General features: G+C 61.5%; 2 protein-coding genes across 2 annotated transcripts in view; one reads left to right on the forward strand and one right to left on the reverse strand.

Moving 5' to 3' along the window:
- LOC138734095 (uncharacterized) overlaps positions 1–2,199 on the forward strand; it is a gene marked incomplete at its 5' end in the record, with an annotated part of 7,440 nt that extends 5,241 nt beyond the window's left edge. Inside the window, one exon of the mRNA XM_069881652.1 lies at positions 1,922–2,199. Within this exon, the coding sequence (XP_069737753.1) occupies positions 1,922–2,199 (278 nt within the window). The remainder of the gene's footprint in view (positions 1–1,921) is intronic.
- A 2,453-nt stretch (positions 2,200–4,652) lies between these two features.
- CLPB (ClpB family mitochondrial disaggregase) overlaps positions 4,653–18,156 on the reverse strand; it is a 71,987-nt gene continuing 58,483 nt past the window's right edge. Inside the window, exons 8-16 of the mRNA XM_069881723.1 lie at positions 13,700–13,777; positions 12,782–12,837; positions 11,797–11,841; positions 10,883–11,044; positions 9,759–9,915; positions 7,938–8,011; positions 6,802–6,921; positions 6,473–6,577; positions 4,653–5,305 (exon numbers count right to left, since the gene is read on the reverse strand). Of these exons, the coding sequence (XP_069737824.1) occupies positions 5,054–5,305; positions 6,473–6,577; positions 6,802–6,921; positions 7,938–8,011; positions 9,759–9,915; positions 10,883–11,044; positions 11,797–11,841; positions 12,782–12,837; positions 13,700–13,777 (1,049 nt within the window). The 3' untranslated portion in view covers positions 4,653–5,053. The remainder of the gene's footprint in view (positions 5,306–6,472; positions 6,578–6,801; positions 6,922–7,937; positions 8,012–9,758; positions 9,916–10,882; positions 11,045–11,796; positions 11,842–12,781; positions 12,838–13,699; positions 13,778–18,156) is intronic.

Here is an 18,156-nt window from a genome sequence, read left to right on the forward strand (position 1 = left end):
CCCGAGCATCCCCGATTTTCTCAGGTACCCCTGATATCCCCGTTATCCCCGATATCCCCGATTTTCTCGGGTACCCCTGATATCCCCCTTATCCCCGAGCATCCCCGATTTTCTCGGGTACCCCTGATATCCCCCTTATCCCCGAGCACCCCCGATTTTCTCGGGTACCACCGAGCATCCCCGATGTCCCCGAGCATCCCTGATCATCCCCGTTATCCCCGAGCATCCCCAATTTTCTCAGGAACCATCGATGGCTCCGAGCATCCTCTGTATTCCCGGGGATCCCTGATTTTCTCGGGTACCACCGAGCATCCCCGATACCCCCGAGCATCCCTGATATCCCCGAGCACCCCCGATTTTCTCGGGTACCGCCGATCATCCCTTATATCTCCGAGCATCCCTGAGCATCCCCGTTATCCCCGGGGACCACCGAGCATCCTCGAGCATCCCCGTTATCCCCGCTCCCCCGGGGAGCCCAGGTGAGCCCCGGGGAGCCCCGGGGAGCCCAGGTGAGCCCGGGGGGGGGGTTACCTGCGGCGTAGGGCGCGGGCTGGTGGTCTCGGAGAGCCCCGAGGGCGCAGCTGGGAGCGAGCGGGGCGCAGGGGGGCCCCGCGGGGAACCCCCCCCGCCCAGGCCCGTACTGGAAGGAGCCCCCCTGCCCGCAGCCCCCCGAACTCGTAGGCCGAGGCCTCCACGGCGGCCACGCAGGACTCGTACGAGTTGAGGTACGAGTAGTCCATGGCCACCGACCCGCCGGCCCCGCTCGCCCGGCCCCGATATAGAGAGACCGGGGGGGGGGGGGGGGGGGCGGCTCCGCATGGTAATAACGCCCGGGGGGGGCGGGGCGCCGCATTAACCCCTCGTGGGATGCCAGGCTCCCTCTCTCACAGCCACCCCATCCCCTCCTTCCATCCTTCTTTCCTTCCTTCATTCCTTCCCATCCCATCCCCATCCCCAACCCCATCCCCCATCCCCAACCCATCCCCACCCAACCACCCCCACCCCACCCCACCCCACCCCCACCCCCACCCCACACCCCACCCACCCCACCCCATCCCCACCCCACCCACCCAACCCCACCCCACCCCATCCCCAACCACCCAACCCCCATCCCCAACCCCACCCCACCCCATCCCCATCACCCACCCCACTCCACCCCCAACCCATCCCCAACCCACCCAACCCCATCCCCACCCCACTCCCCACCCCAACCCCATCCCCATCCCCATCCCCACCCCATCCCCATCCCCATCCCCATCCCCAACCCCATCCCCAACCCCAACCCCACCCCAACCCATCCCCATCCCCATCCCCATCCCCATCCCCATCCCCATCCCCATCCCATCCACCCATCCCCATCCCCATCCCATCCATCTCCACCCCATCCCCATCCCCATCTCCATCCCCATCTCCATCCCCATCCCCATCCCCATCTCCATCCCCATCCCATCTCCATCTCCATCCCCATCTCCATCCCCATCTCCATCCCCATCCCCATCTCCATCCCCATCTCCATCCCCATCTCCATCCCCATCTCCATCTCCATCCCCATCTCCATCCCCATCCCCATCTCCATCCCCATCTCCATCCCCATCTCCATCCCCATCCCATCTCCATCTCCATCTCCATCCCCATCCCCATCCCCATCCCCATCTCCATCTCCATCCCCATCCCCATCCCCATCCCCATCCCCATCCCATCTCCATCTCCATCTCCATCCCCATCCCCATCCCCATCTCCATCCCCATCTCCATCTCCATCCCCATCCCCATCTCCATCCCCATCTCCATCTCCATCCCCATCTCCATCCCCATCCCCATCTCCATCCCCATCCCCATCCCCATCCCCATCCCCATCCCATCTCCATCTCCATCTCCATCCCCATCCCCATCCCCATCTCCATCCCCATCTCCATCTCCATCCCCATCTCCATCTCCATCCCCATCCCCATCCCCATCCCCATCCCCATCTCCATCCCCATCCCCATCCCCATCCCCATCCCCATCCCCATCTCCATCTCCATCTCCATCCCCATCCCCATCCCCATCTCCATCCCCATCTCCATCTCCATCCCCATCTCCATCTCCATCCCCATCCCCATCCCCATCCCCATCCCCATCCCCATCCCATCCCCATCCCCATCTCCATCTCCATCCCCTGTCCCACACCCTGTATCCCACCCCACATCCCACCCCATAACCTGCCTCCATTCCCCAATCCAGCCCCCCAGCCCCATCCCACAGGCTGAGCCAGTCCCCCCGTCTCCCCAATTCCCCCAGTCCCCACAGTCCCCCCGTTCCCTCCCAGTCTCCCAGTCCCCCCAATCCCCCCAGTCCCCCCAGACCCCAGTCCCCCCAATTCCCCCCAGTCCCCCCATTCCCCCCATTCCCCCCAGTCCCCCCAGTCCCTCCAGTTCCCCCATTTCTCCCATTTCCCCCCCCAGCCCCCCCAGCCCCCCATCCCCCCAGTCCCCCCAGCCCCCTCCCAGCCCCCAGCCCCCCAGCCCCAGCCCCCAGTCCCCCCAGTTTCCCCAGTCCCCCCATTCCCCCCAGTCCCCCCATTACCCCAGCCCCCCCATTCCCCCAGCCCCCCATTCCCCCAGTCCCCCCAGTCCCCCTCGAGGGGCGCTGGGCCCCCCAAGCCGGGGTTGGGGGGGGTCTCAGAGCCGATAATCGAATCCCGGGCGGGGGGGGGCCCCGCCTGCCGCCTGCTGGACTTGTGAAAAAAAAACTTAATTGAATTACCTTTTCCCTCTAAACTAATTAGGGCCGCAAGCTGCCACGCGAGGAGCTGCTGCGGCTGCGGCTGCCGGGGGTGGGGGGGAAGGGAGGAGGGGGGGGGAAGGGCGGGGGGGACACCTGGAGGACCCCAACTCCCCATCCCTGGGGACACGGACCCCCAACTCTGCATCCCTGGGGACAGGGACCCCCATCCCTGCATCCCTGGGGACAGGGACCCCCATCCCTCCATCCTTGGGGACAGGGACCCCCATCCCTGCATCCCTGGGGACAGGGACCCCCATCCCTCCATCCTTGGGGACAGGGACCCCCATCTCTCCATCCCTGGGGACAGGGACCCCCATCTCTCCATCCCTGGGGACAGGGACCCCCATCTCTCCATCCCTGGGGACAGGGACCCCCATCCCTCCATCCTTGGGGACAGGGACCCCCATCCCCACCTTCTTCATCTTGATGCCCCCTTCCCAACCATCCTGATCTCCTCTTCCTCGTCCTGATCCCTCCTTCCAACTCATCCCCATCTCCCCTTCCTCATCTTCATCCCTTCTTCTTCATCCTCATCCCTTCTTCCCACCCTTCCTGGTCCCTCAGTCCCACTCATCCTGATCCCTCATTCCCACCCATCCTGATCCCCCTTCCTCATCTTCATCCTCATCCCTCATCCCCATCCATCCTGGTCCTAATTCCCATCCTGATCCCTCATTCCCACCCATCCTGATCCCCTCTTCCCACCCTTCCTGGTCCCTCATCCCCATCCATCCTGATCCCCCTTCCTCATCTTCATCCCCCCTTCCTCATCCTCATCCCCCACTTCCCACTCATCCTCCTCCCTCATTCCCATCCATCCTGCTCCCTCATTCCCATCCCTCCAGATCCTCAGTTCCCATCCATCCTGATCCCACCTTCCTCATCCTGATCCCTCTTCCTCCTCCTCATCCCCCCTTCTTCATCCTCATCCCTCATCCCCATCCATCCTTATCCCCAGTTCCCATCCTGATCCCTCATTCCCACCCATCCTGATCCCCCTTCTTTATCTTCACCCCCTCTTCTTCATCCCGATGACCCCTTCCCACCCATCCTGATCTTCAGCTCCCACCCATTCCTTGTGGGGTTGGGAATTCCGGGCTCCTTGGACCCAATTCCTTCTGTATTTTGTCTCCTGCCCCTCCTGAGGAACCTCATGAGGTTCAACCAAGCCAAGCGCGAGGTCCTACACCCGGGCTGGACAACCTCCGCTTTCAATCCAGGATGGAGGAGAACGTGACTCCATGATCCAGTGGATCCCGTGTCCAGCTCTGGAGCCCTCGGCACAGGGAGGACACGGAGCTGCTGGAGCGAGGCCGGAGGAGGCCCCGGAGATGATGGGAGGGCTGGAGAACCTCCTGGAGGCCAGGCTGGAGAGTTGGGGGTGTCCATCCTGGAGAAGAGAAGGCTCCAGGGAGACCTTGGAGCAGCTTCCAGCAGGGAAAGGGGCTCCAGGGAAGGTGGGGAGGGATCAGGGAGAGCAGGGATGGGACGAGGGGAACCGTTTGGAGCTTCTAGAGGGGAGATTGAGGTGAGACCTTGACGAGAAACGTTCTCCTGGGAGGGTTTGGAGGCCCTGGGCCAGGTTGCCTGGAGCAGTGGTGGCTGCTCCATCCCTGGAGGGATTGAAGGCCACGTTGGATGGAGCTTGGAGCTCCTGATCCAGCGGGAGGTGTCCCTGCTCATGGATCTGGGTGGGCTTTGAGGTCCCTTCCACCCCAAACCATCTCACAGATCCACGATCCCAACTTGCTGTCAACAAGAACCCCCAGATCCCAGCCCTGGAGATGCTGAAGGCCACGTTGGATGGAGCCTTGGGCACCTGACCCCGTGGGATGGTCCTTCCTTGGGCACCTGACCCCGCAGGACGTTCCTTCCCAGGACAAGGAGGGGTCGGAAGTGCCGTTTATTGGAATAAATAGACAGAAATCGGGACAAGAGAGAGTCGAGCGCTCGGTGGGACCTCAACCCAAGCTGCTCCACGCTCGGACCATCTCCCGTGATGGTCCAACCCCACGATCTTCACTTTGGGAATGATGAATCCGAGCGGAGCCGCCCTCCTGGCTTCCGTACGGCTAAATCCCGTCTCCCCGAAGCTCCATCCCCTCCCGCTGCGCCCGGCCAAGCCCCCAGCTCCTCCACCTCCACGTCCCCACCACCCCCAGCCCCAGCTCCTCGCGCCCGGGGACCATCCCGGGACCAGCTCCGGCTTTTTCCGGCTGAGCCGCCCGCGGCCTGGGCTCGGGGGCTTCTCCTCAACCTTCCCCTCAAGGAGAAGCTCCGTGGTGGCCCTACAAGAAGTAGGAGATGTTTTCGGGGTTCAGAGGCGCCTGGATGTCCAGTTTCCGGGCTTTGCTGCCCTTCTCCACGATCTCCAGCCGCAGGGTCGGAGCCTTCGCCTTCTCGGAGCCAGCGGAAGCGTCGCCCTCGGGCTTCAGAAGCTGCTTGTCCGAGTCCTCCACCGCGATCCTCAAGGTGCAGCCCCGCGGCAGCAGGTCCTGCTCATAGGCGGCTGCCAGCTGGTTCACAACGCGGCGTTCCACCTGGACAACCCATCCCAGAGCCCTGATCCACCTGGAGAACCCATCCCAGAGCCCTGATCCACCTGGAGAACCCATCCCAGAGCCCTCATCCACCTGGAGAACCCATCCCAGAGCCCTCATCCACCTGGAGAACCCATCCCACACCCCTGATCCACCTGGAGAACCCATCCCAGAGCCCTGATCCACCTGGAGAACCCATCCCAGAGCCCTGATCCACCTGGAGAACCCATCCCAGAGCCCTCATCCACCTGGAGAACCCATCCCAGAGCCCTGATCCACCTGGAGAACCCATCCCAGAGCCCTGATCCACCTGGAGAACCCATCCCAGAGCCCTGATCCACCTGGAGAACCCATCCCACACCCCTGATCCACCTGGAGAACCCATCCCAGAGCCCTGATCCACCTGGAGAACCCATCCCACACCCCTGATCCACCTGGAGAACCCATCCCAGAGCCCTCATCCACCTGGAGAACCCATCCCACACCCCTGATCCACCTGGAGAACCCATCCCAGAGCCCTGATCCACCTGGAGAACCCATCCCAGAGCCCTGATCCACCTGGAGAACCCATCCCAGAGCCCTGATCCACCTGGAGAACCCATCCCAGAGCCCTGATCCACCTGGAGAACCCATCCCAGAGCCCTGATCCACCTGGAGAACCCATCCCAGAGCCCTGATCCACCTGGAGAACCCATCCCAGAGCCCTGATCCACCTGGAGAACCCATCCCAGAGCCCTGATCCACCTGGAGAACCCATCCCAGAGCCCTGATCCACCTGGAGAACCCATCCCAGAGCCCTGATCCACCTGGAGAACCCATCCCAGAGCCCTGATCCACCTGGAGAACCCATCCCAGAGCCCTGATCCCCCTGGAGAACCCATTCCAGAGCCCTGATCCACCTGGAGAACCCATCCCAGAGCCCTGAGCCACCTGGAGAACCCATCCCAGAGCCCTGAGCCACCTGGAGAACACATCCCAGAGCCCTGATCCACCTGGAGAACCCATCCCAGAGCCCTGATCCACCTGGAGAACCCATCCCAGAGCCCTGATCCACCTGGAGAACCCATCCCAGAGCCCTGATCACCTGGAGAACCCATCCCAGAGCCCTGATCCCCCTGGAGAACCCATCCCAGAGCCCTGATCCACCTGGAGACCCTTCGGCTCTACCTCGTGTTTGATGGATCGGGCTCCGTAGTGGAGGTTGTAGCCGTCAGCCAGGACGTCCATGACCTCCCTGTCCCACAGCAAGGTGATGTTGTGCCTCGTCTTGGCCTGTTGGGGAGAAGAAGACGCAGAAGACCTTCCAGCAGGTGTTGGTAGAACTTCCAGCAACCTCATTCCTTCAGGATCGGGGACAATCCGGAGGGACGTGAGGAGCTCCACCAGGCCAGACCCCCGGGAAACCCGGATGCCTGGAGGCCAACGAGCCCAACGAGGTCTTGGGACGCGCCCTGGAGCTCATCCTGGTCCCACCACAGGTGGAGCCAAGGATTTACCTTCTTGGCCCAGAACTTCAGCTCCTTGTTGACCAACTGGATCAGCTCCGAGTGGCAAAAAGGGAGGAAGTAGACGATCTCGTTGATTCTTCCCAGGAACTCGTCCCGTCGGAAATGAGCCTGGGGGGGGGACCGGGACGAGGTCACGGGGCTGGAGACACCACAGGAGAAGCTCCCCTGGCGTCTCCTCCACCTCCAGAAGCTCAAGAGTCCAGGAAGCCACCCCACCCCTCGCCACGGGGCTGGAAATCCAGCTCCGGGGCCACCAGGAGAACTTCTCAGGGTGGTTTCCAGGAGGAGTTTGCTCTTCTGGAGACACCAAGAGGATCTAGAAACCGATGTCTCCGGCCACATCTGCCCAGCTCCAGCTTCTCCTGCTGCTTCCTCCTCCCCGGAAGCAACCAGGAGGTCGACCCAGGAGGTCCGACCCTTGGTTCCTTGCAGGGGCAGCACCACAAAGACCTTCAGCAACGTCTTAAAGACGCTCAGAGGGGTGGGGAGAGGCGGTTGAGGTCAGGGATCCTGGTCCCTCCTGCAGAAGAGCTGGAGATCAGCCGTGGTGACCCCTTAAATCCATGTTCCCACCTTCTCCTCCTCGTCCCATGGTTCTTCTACCATGAGGGCGCAGGAAGCCAAGAAGATGTTCTGGGGTTCTCCTGGGCTCCAGCTCTATCATGGAGTCATGGGTTGGAAGGGACCTCAAAGCTCATCCAGATCCATGAGCAGGGACACCTCCCACTGGATTAGGAGCTCCAAGCTCCATCCAACGTGGCCTTCAACCCCTCCAGGGACGGAGCAGCCACCACTGCTCTGGGCAACCTGGTCCAGGACCTCCCAACCTTCTCAGAAGAACGTTTCTCCTCAAGGTCTCACCTCAATCTCCCCTCTAGAAGCTCCAAATGGTTCCCCTCGTCCCATCCCTGCTCTCCTGATCCAGCAGAAGCTTCCCTGGAGCCCCTTTCCCTGCTGGAAGCTGCTCCAAGGTCTCCCTGGAGCCTTGTCTTCTCCAGGATGGACACCCCCAACTCTCCAGCCTTGGTGGGGAGGAGCAGGATGGACACGGCACCGTGTGACGGAGCAACCGGAGCTCGGGACGCCTGAAACCGAAGCCACGAGCGAAGGAGCCGACCCGTTACCTTCAGGATGGGCCGAATGACCTTCTCCTTGAACTGCTTGGAGATGGTGATCTTCTCCGCCACCTGGACGTCACCTGCAAAGCAGGAGGACAGCGCGGTCGGTGGGGCTGGAGGGACCTGGGCCCCCCCAGCTCCGCGGCTCCTGGGGGATGGAGGAGCGAAGCCACCTGAGAAGGTGCAGGGGCGTGAGGGAAGGTCCAAGGGAGCAGCTCCACGTGGACGTGGAACCTCCACACCCACCACACGGGGCTTGGGAGAAGGTTGGAGGTCCCAGAGGAGCGTCTTCTGGAGGTTTCAGGTAACAGGAGACGCGTCTCCCACACCAGTGTCCATCAGAGACTCATGGAATGGGTTGGGTTGGAAGGGACCTCAAACTCACCCAGCTCCACCAGCAGGGACACCTCCCACTGCATCAGGAGCTCCAAGCTCCATCCAACGTGGCCTTCAACCCCTCCAGGGATGGAGCAGCCACCACTGCTCCAGGCAACCTGGTCCAGGGCCTCCCAACCTTCTCAGGAGAATGTTCTCCTCAAGGTCTCACCTCAATCTCCCCTCTTGTAGCTCCAAAACTGCTCCTCCTCGTCCCATCCCTGCTCTCCCTGGTCCAGAGCTTCTCCCCAGCTTCCCTGGAGCCCCTTTCCCTGCTGGAAGCTGCTCCAAGGTCTCCCTGGAGCCTCCTCTTCTCCAGGATGGACAACCCCAACTCTCCAGCCTGGCCTCCAGGAGGTTCTCCAGCCCTCCCATCATCTCCGGGGGCTCCCAGTCCCTTCTCCAGCCAACGAGGTCTCCAATGGATCTGGATCCATGGCTGGAGGGCAGGAGGAGCTAGAGAGGGATCGGGATCCATGGCTGGAGGGCAGGAGGATCTAGAGAGGGATCTGGATCCATGGCTGGAGGGCAGGAGGAGCTAGAGAGGGAGCTGGATCCATGGCTGGAGGGCAGGAGGATCTAGAGAGGGATCTGGATCCATGGCTGGAGGGCAGGAGGAGCTAGAGAGGGAGCTGGATCCATGGCTGGAGGGCAGGAGGAGCTAGAGAGGGATCTGGATCCATGGCTGGAGGGCAGGAGGAGCTAGAGAGGGAGCTGGATCCATGGCTGGAGGGCAGGAGGATCTGCAGAGGGATCTGGATCCATGGCTGGAGGGCAGGAGGATCTGCAGAGGGATCTGGATCCATGGCTGGAGGGCAGGAGGAGCTAGAGAGGGAGCTGGATCCATGGCTGGAGGGCAGGAGGAGCTAGAGAGGGAGCTGGATCCATGGCTGGAGGGCAGGAGGATCTGCAGAGGGATCTGGATCCATGGCTGGAGGGCAGGAGGATCTGCAGAGGGATCTGGATCCATGGCTGGAGGGCAGGAGGAGCTAGAGAGGGATCTGGATCCATGGCTGGAGGGCAGGAGGAGCTAGAGAGGGATCGGGATCCATGGCTGGAGGGCAGGAGGAGCTAGAGAGGGATCGGGACAACCTCCCAGTCCATTCCCTGCCCAGCATGGATTGGGGTTAAGCTCGGATCCTTCTGGAAGGACCATGTGGATAACCTGGTTAGGAAGACCCGGTGCTGCTGGGCTGCTGGGTGGACTTGATGACCTCGAGGTCTTCTCCAACCTAAATAACTCCATGATTCCATGGAGCAAACCCCTTAAACCTCTTTAGAGCGGAGGCCGGGACGTCCCTCGCTCTTTTCTAGGAGGCATCTGGGAGGCTTCAGCGAGGACGGAAGGTGCGAGGAGACCACGGGGAGAGAGCTGCGGCTCAGGGGGGCGGCGAGGTGGGACACGAAACCTTCTCCGAAGAGCAGGAGAGGGTCGGGAAGGGTGGGAGGTACCTAAGTTCTCGGCCAGCCTCTTCTTGCTCATGTCCAGGGCCTCTTGGCGGAGCTGGAGGGCGTGCTGGGCGATCTCCTCGCTGCCCACGTTGGACGTCATGATGAAGATGGCGTCTTTGCAGTCGATGGTCCTGCCCTTGCCGTCCGTCAGCCGGCCCTGGGACACGGCAGAGCCACAAACCTCGGAGAAGGTCGCGACACAGACCCCTCTGGAGACCCTCCTGCCCTCCAGCCATGGATCCCGATCCCTCTCTAGCTCCTCCTGCCCTCCAGCCATGGATCCAGATCCCTCTCTAGCTCCTCCTGCCCTCCAGCCATGGATCCAGATCCCTCTGCAGATCCTCCTACCCTCCAGCCATGGATCCAGCTCCCTCTCTAGCTCCTCCTGCCCTCCAGCCATGGATCCAGATCCCTCTCAAGCTCCTCCTGCCCTCCAGCCATGGATCCAGGTCCCTCTCTAGATCCTCCTGCCCTCCGGCCATGGATCCAGATCCCTCTCTAGCTCCTCCTGCCCTCCAGCCATGGATCCAGATCCCTCTCTAGCTCCTCCTGCCCTCCAGCCATGGATCCAGATCCCTCTCTAGCTCCTCCTGCCCTCCAGCCATGGATCCAGATCCCTCTCTAGCTCCTCCTGCCCTCCAGCCATGGATCCAGATCCCTCTCTAGCTCCTCCTGCCCTCCAGCCATGGATCCAGATCCCTCTCTAGCTCCTCCTGCCCTCCAGCCATGGATCCAGATCCCTCTGCAGATCCTCCTGCCCTCCAGCCATGGATCCAGATCCCTCTCTAGCTCCTCCTGCCCTCCAGCCATGGATCCAGATCCCTCTCTAGCTCCTCCTGCCCTCCAGCCATGGATCCAGATCCCTCTCTAGCTCCTCCTGCCCTCCAGCCATGGATCCAGATCCCTCTCTAGCTCCTCCTGCCCTCCAGCCATGGATCCAGATCCCTCTCTAGCTCCTCCTGCCCTCCAGCCATGGATCCAGATCCCTCTCTAGCTCCTCCTGCCCTCCAGCCATGGATCCAGATCCCTCTCTAGCTCCTCCTGCCCTCCAGCCATGGATCCACATCCCCTGTCTTCTTCTGAACCTCCCCGGCGCCGTCTCCACCCCGGAAAGGAGGCCCTACCTCATCGAAGAGCTGGAGCATGATGGTGAGGACGTCTGGATGGGCTTTGTCGACCTCGTCGAAGAGGACCACGGCGTTTGGACACTGCTTGAGCTTTTTGGTGAGCTGCCCCCCCTCCTCGTGGCCCACGTAGCCGGGTGGGGACCCGATGAACTTGGCGACCTAGGAGGAAACATCAGGACACGACCAAGGTGATCCAGGGCCACCAGGAAGGAGGAGGGTGGCCACCTCCAGCTGGGGCAGGTGGCTCAAAGCTCCATCCAACCCGGCCTTGAACATCTCCAGAGAGCTCCAACCCCATCCAACCCGGCCTTGAACATCTCCAGGTGGCTCCAACCCCATCCAACCCGGCCTTGAACATCTCCAGGTGGCTCCAACCCCATCCAACCCGGCCTTGAACATCTCCAGGTGGCTCCAGCCCCATCCAACCCGGCCTTGAACATCTCCAGGTGGCTCCAACCCCATCCAACCCGGCCTTGAACATCTCCAGGTGGCTCCAACCCCATCCAACCTGGCCTTGAACATCTCCAGGTGGCTCCAGCCCCATCCAACCCGGCCTTGAACATCTCCAGGTTGCTCGAAGCTACCAGATCCAGCGGGAGATGGTCAAGAGCAGGTTTGATGGGCTTTGAGGTCCCTTCCAAGCCAACCCAATCCACGATTCCATGATTCTGAAGGTATCTCAGCCAGGATCTCATCCATTTTTGTAGGACACAGACCCCTCCAAAGGGATTCCGGGTCCTCCCAGCTCCTCAGGTGACCTCGGTGAGATGTCCCACCTCTCCGGTGATGACGGAGAGATGCTTCCAGTCACCATCCGAAGCAGGAGATGCTCAGCCCCCCCCGGGAGAACGAGGACAACGCTGGGATTTGTCTAAATCGGCCGGAGAAGAAGAGAGAGAACGTCGACTCACCTCGTGCCGCTCCTGGAACTCCGACATGTCCATCCTGATGAACCCCTGAAAGAGAAAGAAGAACCAACCACGTTGATGGATTCTCAAGGCTTCGTGTGCCCTCCAGGACCTCAGGGGTGGACACTCCCAAGGATTGGAGAGGCCAAATCCACCTCGAAACGCTACTCCATGAAGGAGAAGATGATGGGAGGGCTGGAGAACCTCCTGGAGGCCAGGCTGGAGAGGTGGGGGTGTCCATCCTGGAGAAGAGAAGGCTCCAGGGAGACCTTGGAGCAGCTTCCAGCAGGGAAAGGGGCTCCAGGGAAGCTCTCGACCAGGAGGTGCCGTGAGAGGATGAGGAGGAACCGTTTGGAGCTTCCAGAGGGGAGACTGAGGTGGGATCTTGAGGAGAAACGTTCTCCTGGGAGGGTGGGGAGGCCCTGGGATGGGTTACCAGGAGAAGTGGTGGCTGCTCCATCCCTGGAGGGGCTGAAGGCCACGTTGGATGGAGCTTGGAGCTCCTGAGCCAGTGGGAGGTGTCCCTGCTCGTGGAACTGGGTGGGTCTGAGGTCCTTCCAACCCAACCCCTTCCAAGATTCCGAGGAAGACGCCAGCAGCTTCTCAGAGAACCAGGAACGGTCTCCACTGGGAAGGGGCTGGAGAACAAGGGTTGAGGAGCAGCTGAGGGACCTGGGGTTGAGTCTGGAGAAGAGGAGGCTGAGGGGACACCTCATCGCTCTCCAGAAAAGAGCTTGTGGGGAGGTGGGTTGGGGTCTCCTCCCAAGGAACATGGGGTGGGATGAGAGGAAACGGCCTCAAGTTGCTCCAGGGGAGGTTGAGGTTGGATCCTGGGAGAAGTTCCATCATGGAAAGAGGTGGGAAGCCCTGGCAGATGCTGCCCAGGGCGCTGGTGGCGTCTCCATCCCTGGTGGGGCTCAAAACCCGTGTGGAAGCACCAAGAAACCAACCCCAGCCCACGGGAAGAAGCACAAGGAAGGGGAGTCACCTTCTTGATGTCCTTATGGAGGTACTTGGCCGTCTGCTTGGCCAGCTCCGTTTTTCCTGTTCGAAGGGAGAAAAGACGTTCAAGGGGGTTCATCCCCATCCCTGGAGACGTTCTCGGCCTTAAGATCCATAAAATCAGGGGGGATCGGGACACGGATCCAGGGATGGAGGGTGGAAGGAGCTAGAGAGGGACCTGGATCCATGGCTGGAGGGCAGGAGGAGCTAGAGAGGGAGCTGGATCCATGGCTGGAGGGCAGGAGGATCTAGAGAGGGATCTGGATCCATGGCTGGAGGGCAGGAGGAGCTAGAGAGGGATCTGGATCCATGGCTGGAGGGCAGGAGGAGCTAGAGAGGGATCTGGATCCATGGCTGGAGGGCAGGAGGAGCTAGAGAGGGAGCTGGATCCATGGCTGGAGGGCAGGAGGAGCTAGAGAGGGATCTGGATCCATGGCTGGAGGGCAGGAGGATCTAGAGAGGGATCTGGATCCATGGCTGGAGGGCAGGAGGAGCTAGAGAGGGAGCTGGACCATTCCATGATTCCAAGGGATGGTTCACATTGCAGGAAGGTGGATCTGGATGGGCTTTGAGGTCCCTTCCAAGCCAACCCAACCCAACCCATTCCATGATTCCAAGGGTCTGGTTGACACATCAGGCGGTGGAACTAGATGGGCTTTGAGGTCCCTTCCAACCCAAGATTCCAAGATTCCCCAATTATCCTGTGGGCGCCGCCCCTTCTCCATCCTTGGGGACCCCCAGGTGCCCCCAGAACCCTCCGGCCCAAGCCTGGTGGTGGCCGCCCAACGCGACGAAGGCCGCGATGGCCATTTTGAAGGAGAAGACGCCCTTCTAACTGGTTTTAACTGGTGCGGGGTGGGGGGTGGGGGAGCCCCAACTTCTCCTCCCTCCATCCCACCATTACCTATTCCAGAAGATCCCAAGAAGAGGAAGACGAGCGGGTGCTCCTCGTCGTACCATCCGTTCTCCTTCCTGCGAACGGCTTCGTTTCCAGGGCAAACGAGAAGAGCAGGAGGTCGGGGTTGGGGGGATGGAGGGAAGCGGATCCATCAGTGACACGAGCGCCAGGGTCATTAGCGCTGAGGACACGCCGCGGTCCCCGTCCCCCCCATCCCCGCTCCTCCTCGTTGCCGTGAGGGCTCGTTAATTCGATCAAGCAGCCAAGGTTCCCCCCCCGAGACGCCTAATCGGGTTTGCATGGATTTGGGAAGGCGCCCGGAGCAGCTTCCCGAGCAACTTTTCCAGGCGTTGCCAGGGAGACGGCGAGAGGAGGAGGAGGAGATGGAGGAGATGGAAGGAGAAAAAGCTGTTGGAGAAGAGGTTCCTGGCGGGGTGGATGGCGAGAAGGAGCCTCCCGAAGGCTCCGAACTGGGAATTCCTTCTAAATTCGGGAATTAGCCAAGAGGTCGGGTTGGAAGGGACCCGAAAGATCATCCAGGGCCACGGCATGAGGAGCTCCGAGCTCCATCCAAGGTGGCCTCCAACCCCTCCAGGGATGGAGCAGCCCCAGCTTCCCTGGACAACCTGGTCCAGGGTCTCCCCACCCTCGCGGTGAGAAGCTCCTCCTGGTGTCCGGTCTAACCCCTCCCCAGTTTGTCCCCGTTCCCCCAGTCCCAGCCCCACCAGCCCGTGGGAACAGCCCCTCCCCAGCTCTCCGGGAGCCCCCTCAGGGTCGGGGAGCTGCTCCAAGGGCTCCTCGGAGCCTTCTCCTCCCCACGATGAAGAACCCCAACTCTCGCGGCTTGTCCTGCTGCGGGAGGTCAATCCTTGGGGTCTCCAGGAGCCCCAAACCCCGATCCAGGTTGGTGGGGAAGGGGCTGGGAGCAGCTCCGAGGAGAAGGCCCCGGGAGCTCCAACCGTGTCCTGGGCTGCGTCCAAAGCCGGGGGAGCAGCAGGACCAGGGAGGGGATTGTCCCCTCTGCTCCTCTGGTGGGACCAACCCTGGAGCCCGTGTCCAGCTCTGGAGCCCTCGGCACAGGGAGGACACGGAGCTGCTGGAGCGAGGCCGGAGGAGGCCCCGGAGATGATGGGAGGGCTGGAGAACCTCCTGGAGGCCAGGCTGGAGAGTTGGGGGTGTCCATCCTGGAGAAGAGAAGGCTCCAGGGAGACCTTGGAGCAGCTTCCAGCAGGGAAAGGGGCTCCAGGGAAGCTTCTGCTGGATCAGGGAGGGCAGGGATGGGACGAGGGGAACCGTCTGGAGCTTCTAGAGGGGACATTGAGGTGAGATCTTGGGGAGAAACGTTCTCCTGGGAGGGTTTGGAGGCCCTGGGCCAGGTTTCCCAGAGCAGTGGTGGCTGCTCCATCCCTGGAGGGGTTGAAGGCCACGTTGGATGGAGCTTGGAGCCCCTGATCCAGTGGGAAGTGACCCACCCTCTCAGGAGAATGTTTCTTCTCAAGATCTCACCTCAATCTCCTCTCTAGAAGCTCCAAACTCTTCCCCTCATCCCATCCCTGCTCTCCCTGATCCCTCCCCAGCTTCCCTGGAGCCCCTTTCCCTGCTGGAAGCTGCTCCAAGGTCTCCATGGAGCCTTCTCTTCTCCAGGATGAACAACCCCAACTCTCCAGCCTGGCCTCCAGGAGGTTCTCCAGCCCTCCCATCATCTCCGGGGCCTCCTCCAGCCTCGCTCCAGCAGCTCCGTGTCCTCCCTGTGCCGAGGGATCCAGAGCTGGACACGGAGCTCCAGGTTTGGTCCCACCAGCGGCTTGGTTGAACCTCCAGAGGTTCCCACCGAGCCGCTTCTCCGGCAAATAGTCCCTAAAATCCGATTTCACCTTCTCCGGGTGCCGCTGGAGGCCCTTCCCCATCCCACCCCGTCCCCCTTCTCGCTGGAGCTCCTCCCGCGCGGCCAACGGGGGGTCAGAAGCGTTGAGAAAATTGATGAGGAAGAACCCGAGCGCCGACAACTCCTCCGGCTCGCTCCGCTCGGATAATAAAGGTAATAAAGCTTCGCCGCGGGGCACGGAGTGACCACCGGCCGGGGTCAAGCGGTCAATGGGGTGGAGGCGGCGAGGGTTAAGTGCCGGCCCCGTGCTCGGCCTCCGGACTTTATGGTGGACGCTCTCGGCTCGGCTCCAGGGCTGCAAACGGCTCCATAAAATCAGCCCTGAAGGGCTTGAGGTTCAGCGGGAGAGGCCGGGGGGGAGATGGGGATGGAGGTGGGAGGAGAAACACCTGGTGAGGAGCCGAAACTCCCCTTCAAGTGGACTTTGAGGGACGGGATCGGAGCTCACGGCATCACATAGAGGGGGTGGAGAACCTGGAACAAGCTGGGGGGGCAGGAAAGTTGGGTTTGGAAAACGTGGTCGTCCTGGAGAGGAGGGTTTGGAGAACGTGGTTGTCCTGGAAAGTTGGGTTTGGAGAACGTGGTTGTCCTAGAGAGGAGGGTCAGAAAACCTGGACCATCCTGGTTGTCCTGGAGAGGAGGGTTTGGAAAACCTGGTTCTCCTGGAGAGGAGGGTTTGGAAAACTTGGTTCTCCTGGAGAGGAGGGTTTGGAAAACCTGGTTCCCCTGGAGAGGAGGGTTTGGAAAACTTGGTTCTCCTGGAGAGGAGGGTTTGGAAAACCTGGTTCCCCTGGAGAGGAGGGTTTGGAAAACTTGGTTCTCCTGGAGAGGAGGGTTTGGAAAACCTGGTTCCCCTGGAGAGGAGGGTTTGGAAAACCTGGTTCTCCTGGAGAGGAGGGTCAGAAAACGTGGTTGTCCTGGAAAGTTGAGTTTGGAAAACATGGTTGTCCTGGAGAGGAGGGGTCAGAAAACCTGGTTGTCCTGGAGAGGAGGGTCAGAAAACCTGGACCATCCTGGTTGTCCTGGAGAGGAGGGTTTGAATCTCATGGAGAGGAGCCCCCACCCCCCAGATCCAGCAGCTCTTCCGCATCGTCCAAGCCCCGTTGGCTTCATCCCGAGGAACACTGACACCATCCAAGGGCAGAGCCAGTCGGAAGGAGGAGAAGCCGGTGGGTCCCGTCCTCTCCTTGGATCTGCACCCACCACCCCCCCTTGACCTCTCCAGGTTGAGGGTCGCGCCCGGAATCCTCTGGGAAACTTCTCCCTGTCCCACCACAACTTCAGGAACGGCCGAAACGAATAATGAAAAGGCGTCCGGGCGTCTTCTCCCCAAAATTCCATCGAAGCCTTCGGAGCCGGCGTCCGAGCCAAGAGGTTGACGAGGACGTTGGGTCCTTCTCCTCCGGAGCCATTTCCAAGCGCTTCTCGCTTTGTTCGGCGCCTCCGTCACGGCGTCTCCGAGAGGCCCCCGGCTCGAGCTGATGAATTCGCTGTATTACTTGGTGGCGATCAATAGCCCAGAGGTTCTCCAGGGGTTCCATGGCACCAAAATTGGTTTCGGCCGATTTGTGAGCGTAATAAACGTCCCTTTATCGCATCGTTTCACTCAGCGAAGAGTCTCCCACCCGCCCCGGCTCCAAGGGGCCGCGGGGCGAGGGCGCCAGGACCCAGCGGGGGATCCTCCTCCGTCCTCCAGGCTCGGAATCCACGATCCAAGGATGGAGGCGTCACCAGGATCCGCTCCTCCACCCACCCCCCCCCCCCCCCCACCGGTGGCTGCAGGAGGAGGGAGGATTCTAGGATCACGGTTGGGAAGGGACCTCAAGGGTCAACAGCCCCTGGTGGCCTCGGAAGCAGGGAATGGGTTGGGTGGGAAGGGGTTTGGAAGCACATCCAGATCCAAGCACCTCGTGGTGGGTCCCTCACCTCAAGAAGGATGTTGAGGGGCTGGAGTGAGTCTGGAGAAGGGAACGGAGCTGGGGAAGGGGCTGGAGAACAAGAGGAGCATGTGAGGAACCTGGGGGGGTTCCGCCTGGAGAAGAGGAGGCTGAGGGGAGACCTCGTTGCTCTCTCCAACTCCCTGAGAGGAGGTTGTGGAGAGGAGGGAGCTGGGCTCTTCTCCCAAGGGACAGGGGACAGGACGAGAGGGAACGGCCTCAAGCTCCACCAGGAGAAGTTCAGGATGGAAATTTCTCATGGAAAAGGTCACTGGGAGCTGGTGGAATCTTCTCAGGGAGGGGGTCGAGTCCCCTTCCTGGAGGGGTTTGAGGGCCGGGTGGACGAGGTGCTGAGGGACACGGGTTAGTGATGGATGGGAAGGGTTGGACTCCATGATCCGGTGGGTCTCTTCCAACCTGGTGATTCCATGATTCCATGGGCAGGGACACCTCCACCAGAGCCTCATCTTAAAGCGAAGGACACGCAAGCCACGGCTTGAGAAACACGGTGACCTTCTGTGTCACCAGAGAAAGTGGATGGAGTCAGAGAATCATGGAATCACGGAATGGGTTGGGTTCAAGGGACCTTAAAGCCCACCCAGATCCACGAGCAGGGTCACCTCCCACTGGATCAGGGGCTC

This window comes from Phaenicophaeus curvirostris, unplaced genomic scaffold, assembly GCF_032191515.1.
Source record: "Phaenicophaeus curvirostris isolate KB17595 unplaced genomic scaffold, BPBGC_Pcur_1.0 scaffold_59, whole genome shotgun sequence".
Classification (NCBI taxonomy): domain Eukaryota; kingdom Metazoa; phylum Chordata; class Aves; order Cuculiformes; family Cuculidae; genus Phaenicophaeus; species Phaenicophaeus curvirostris.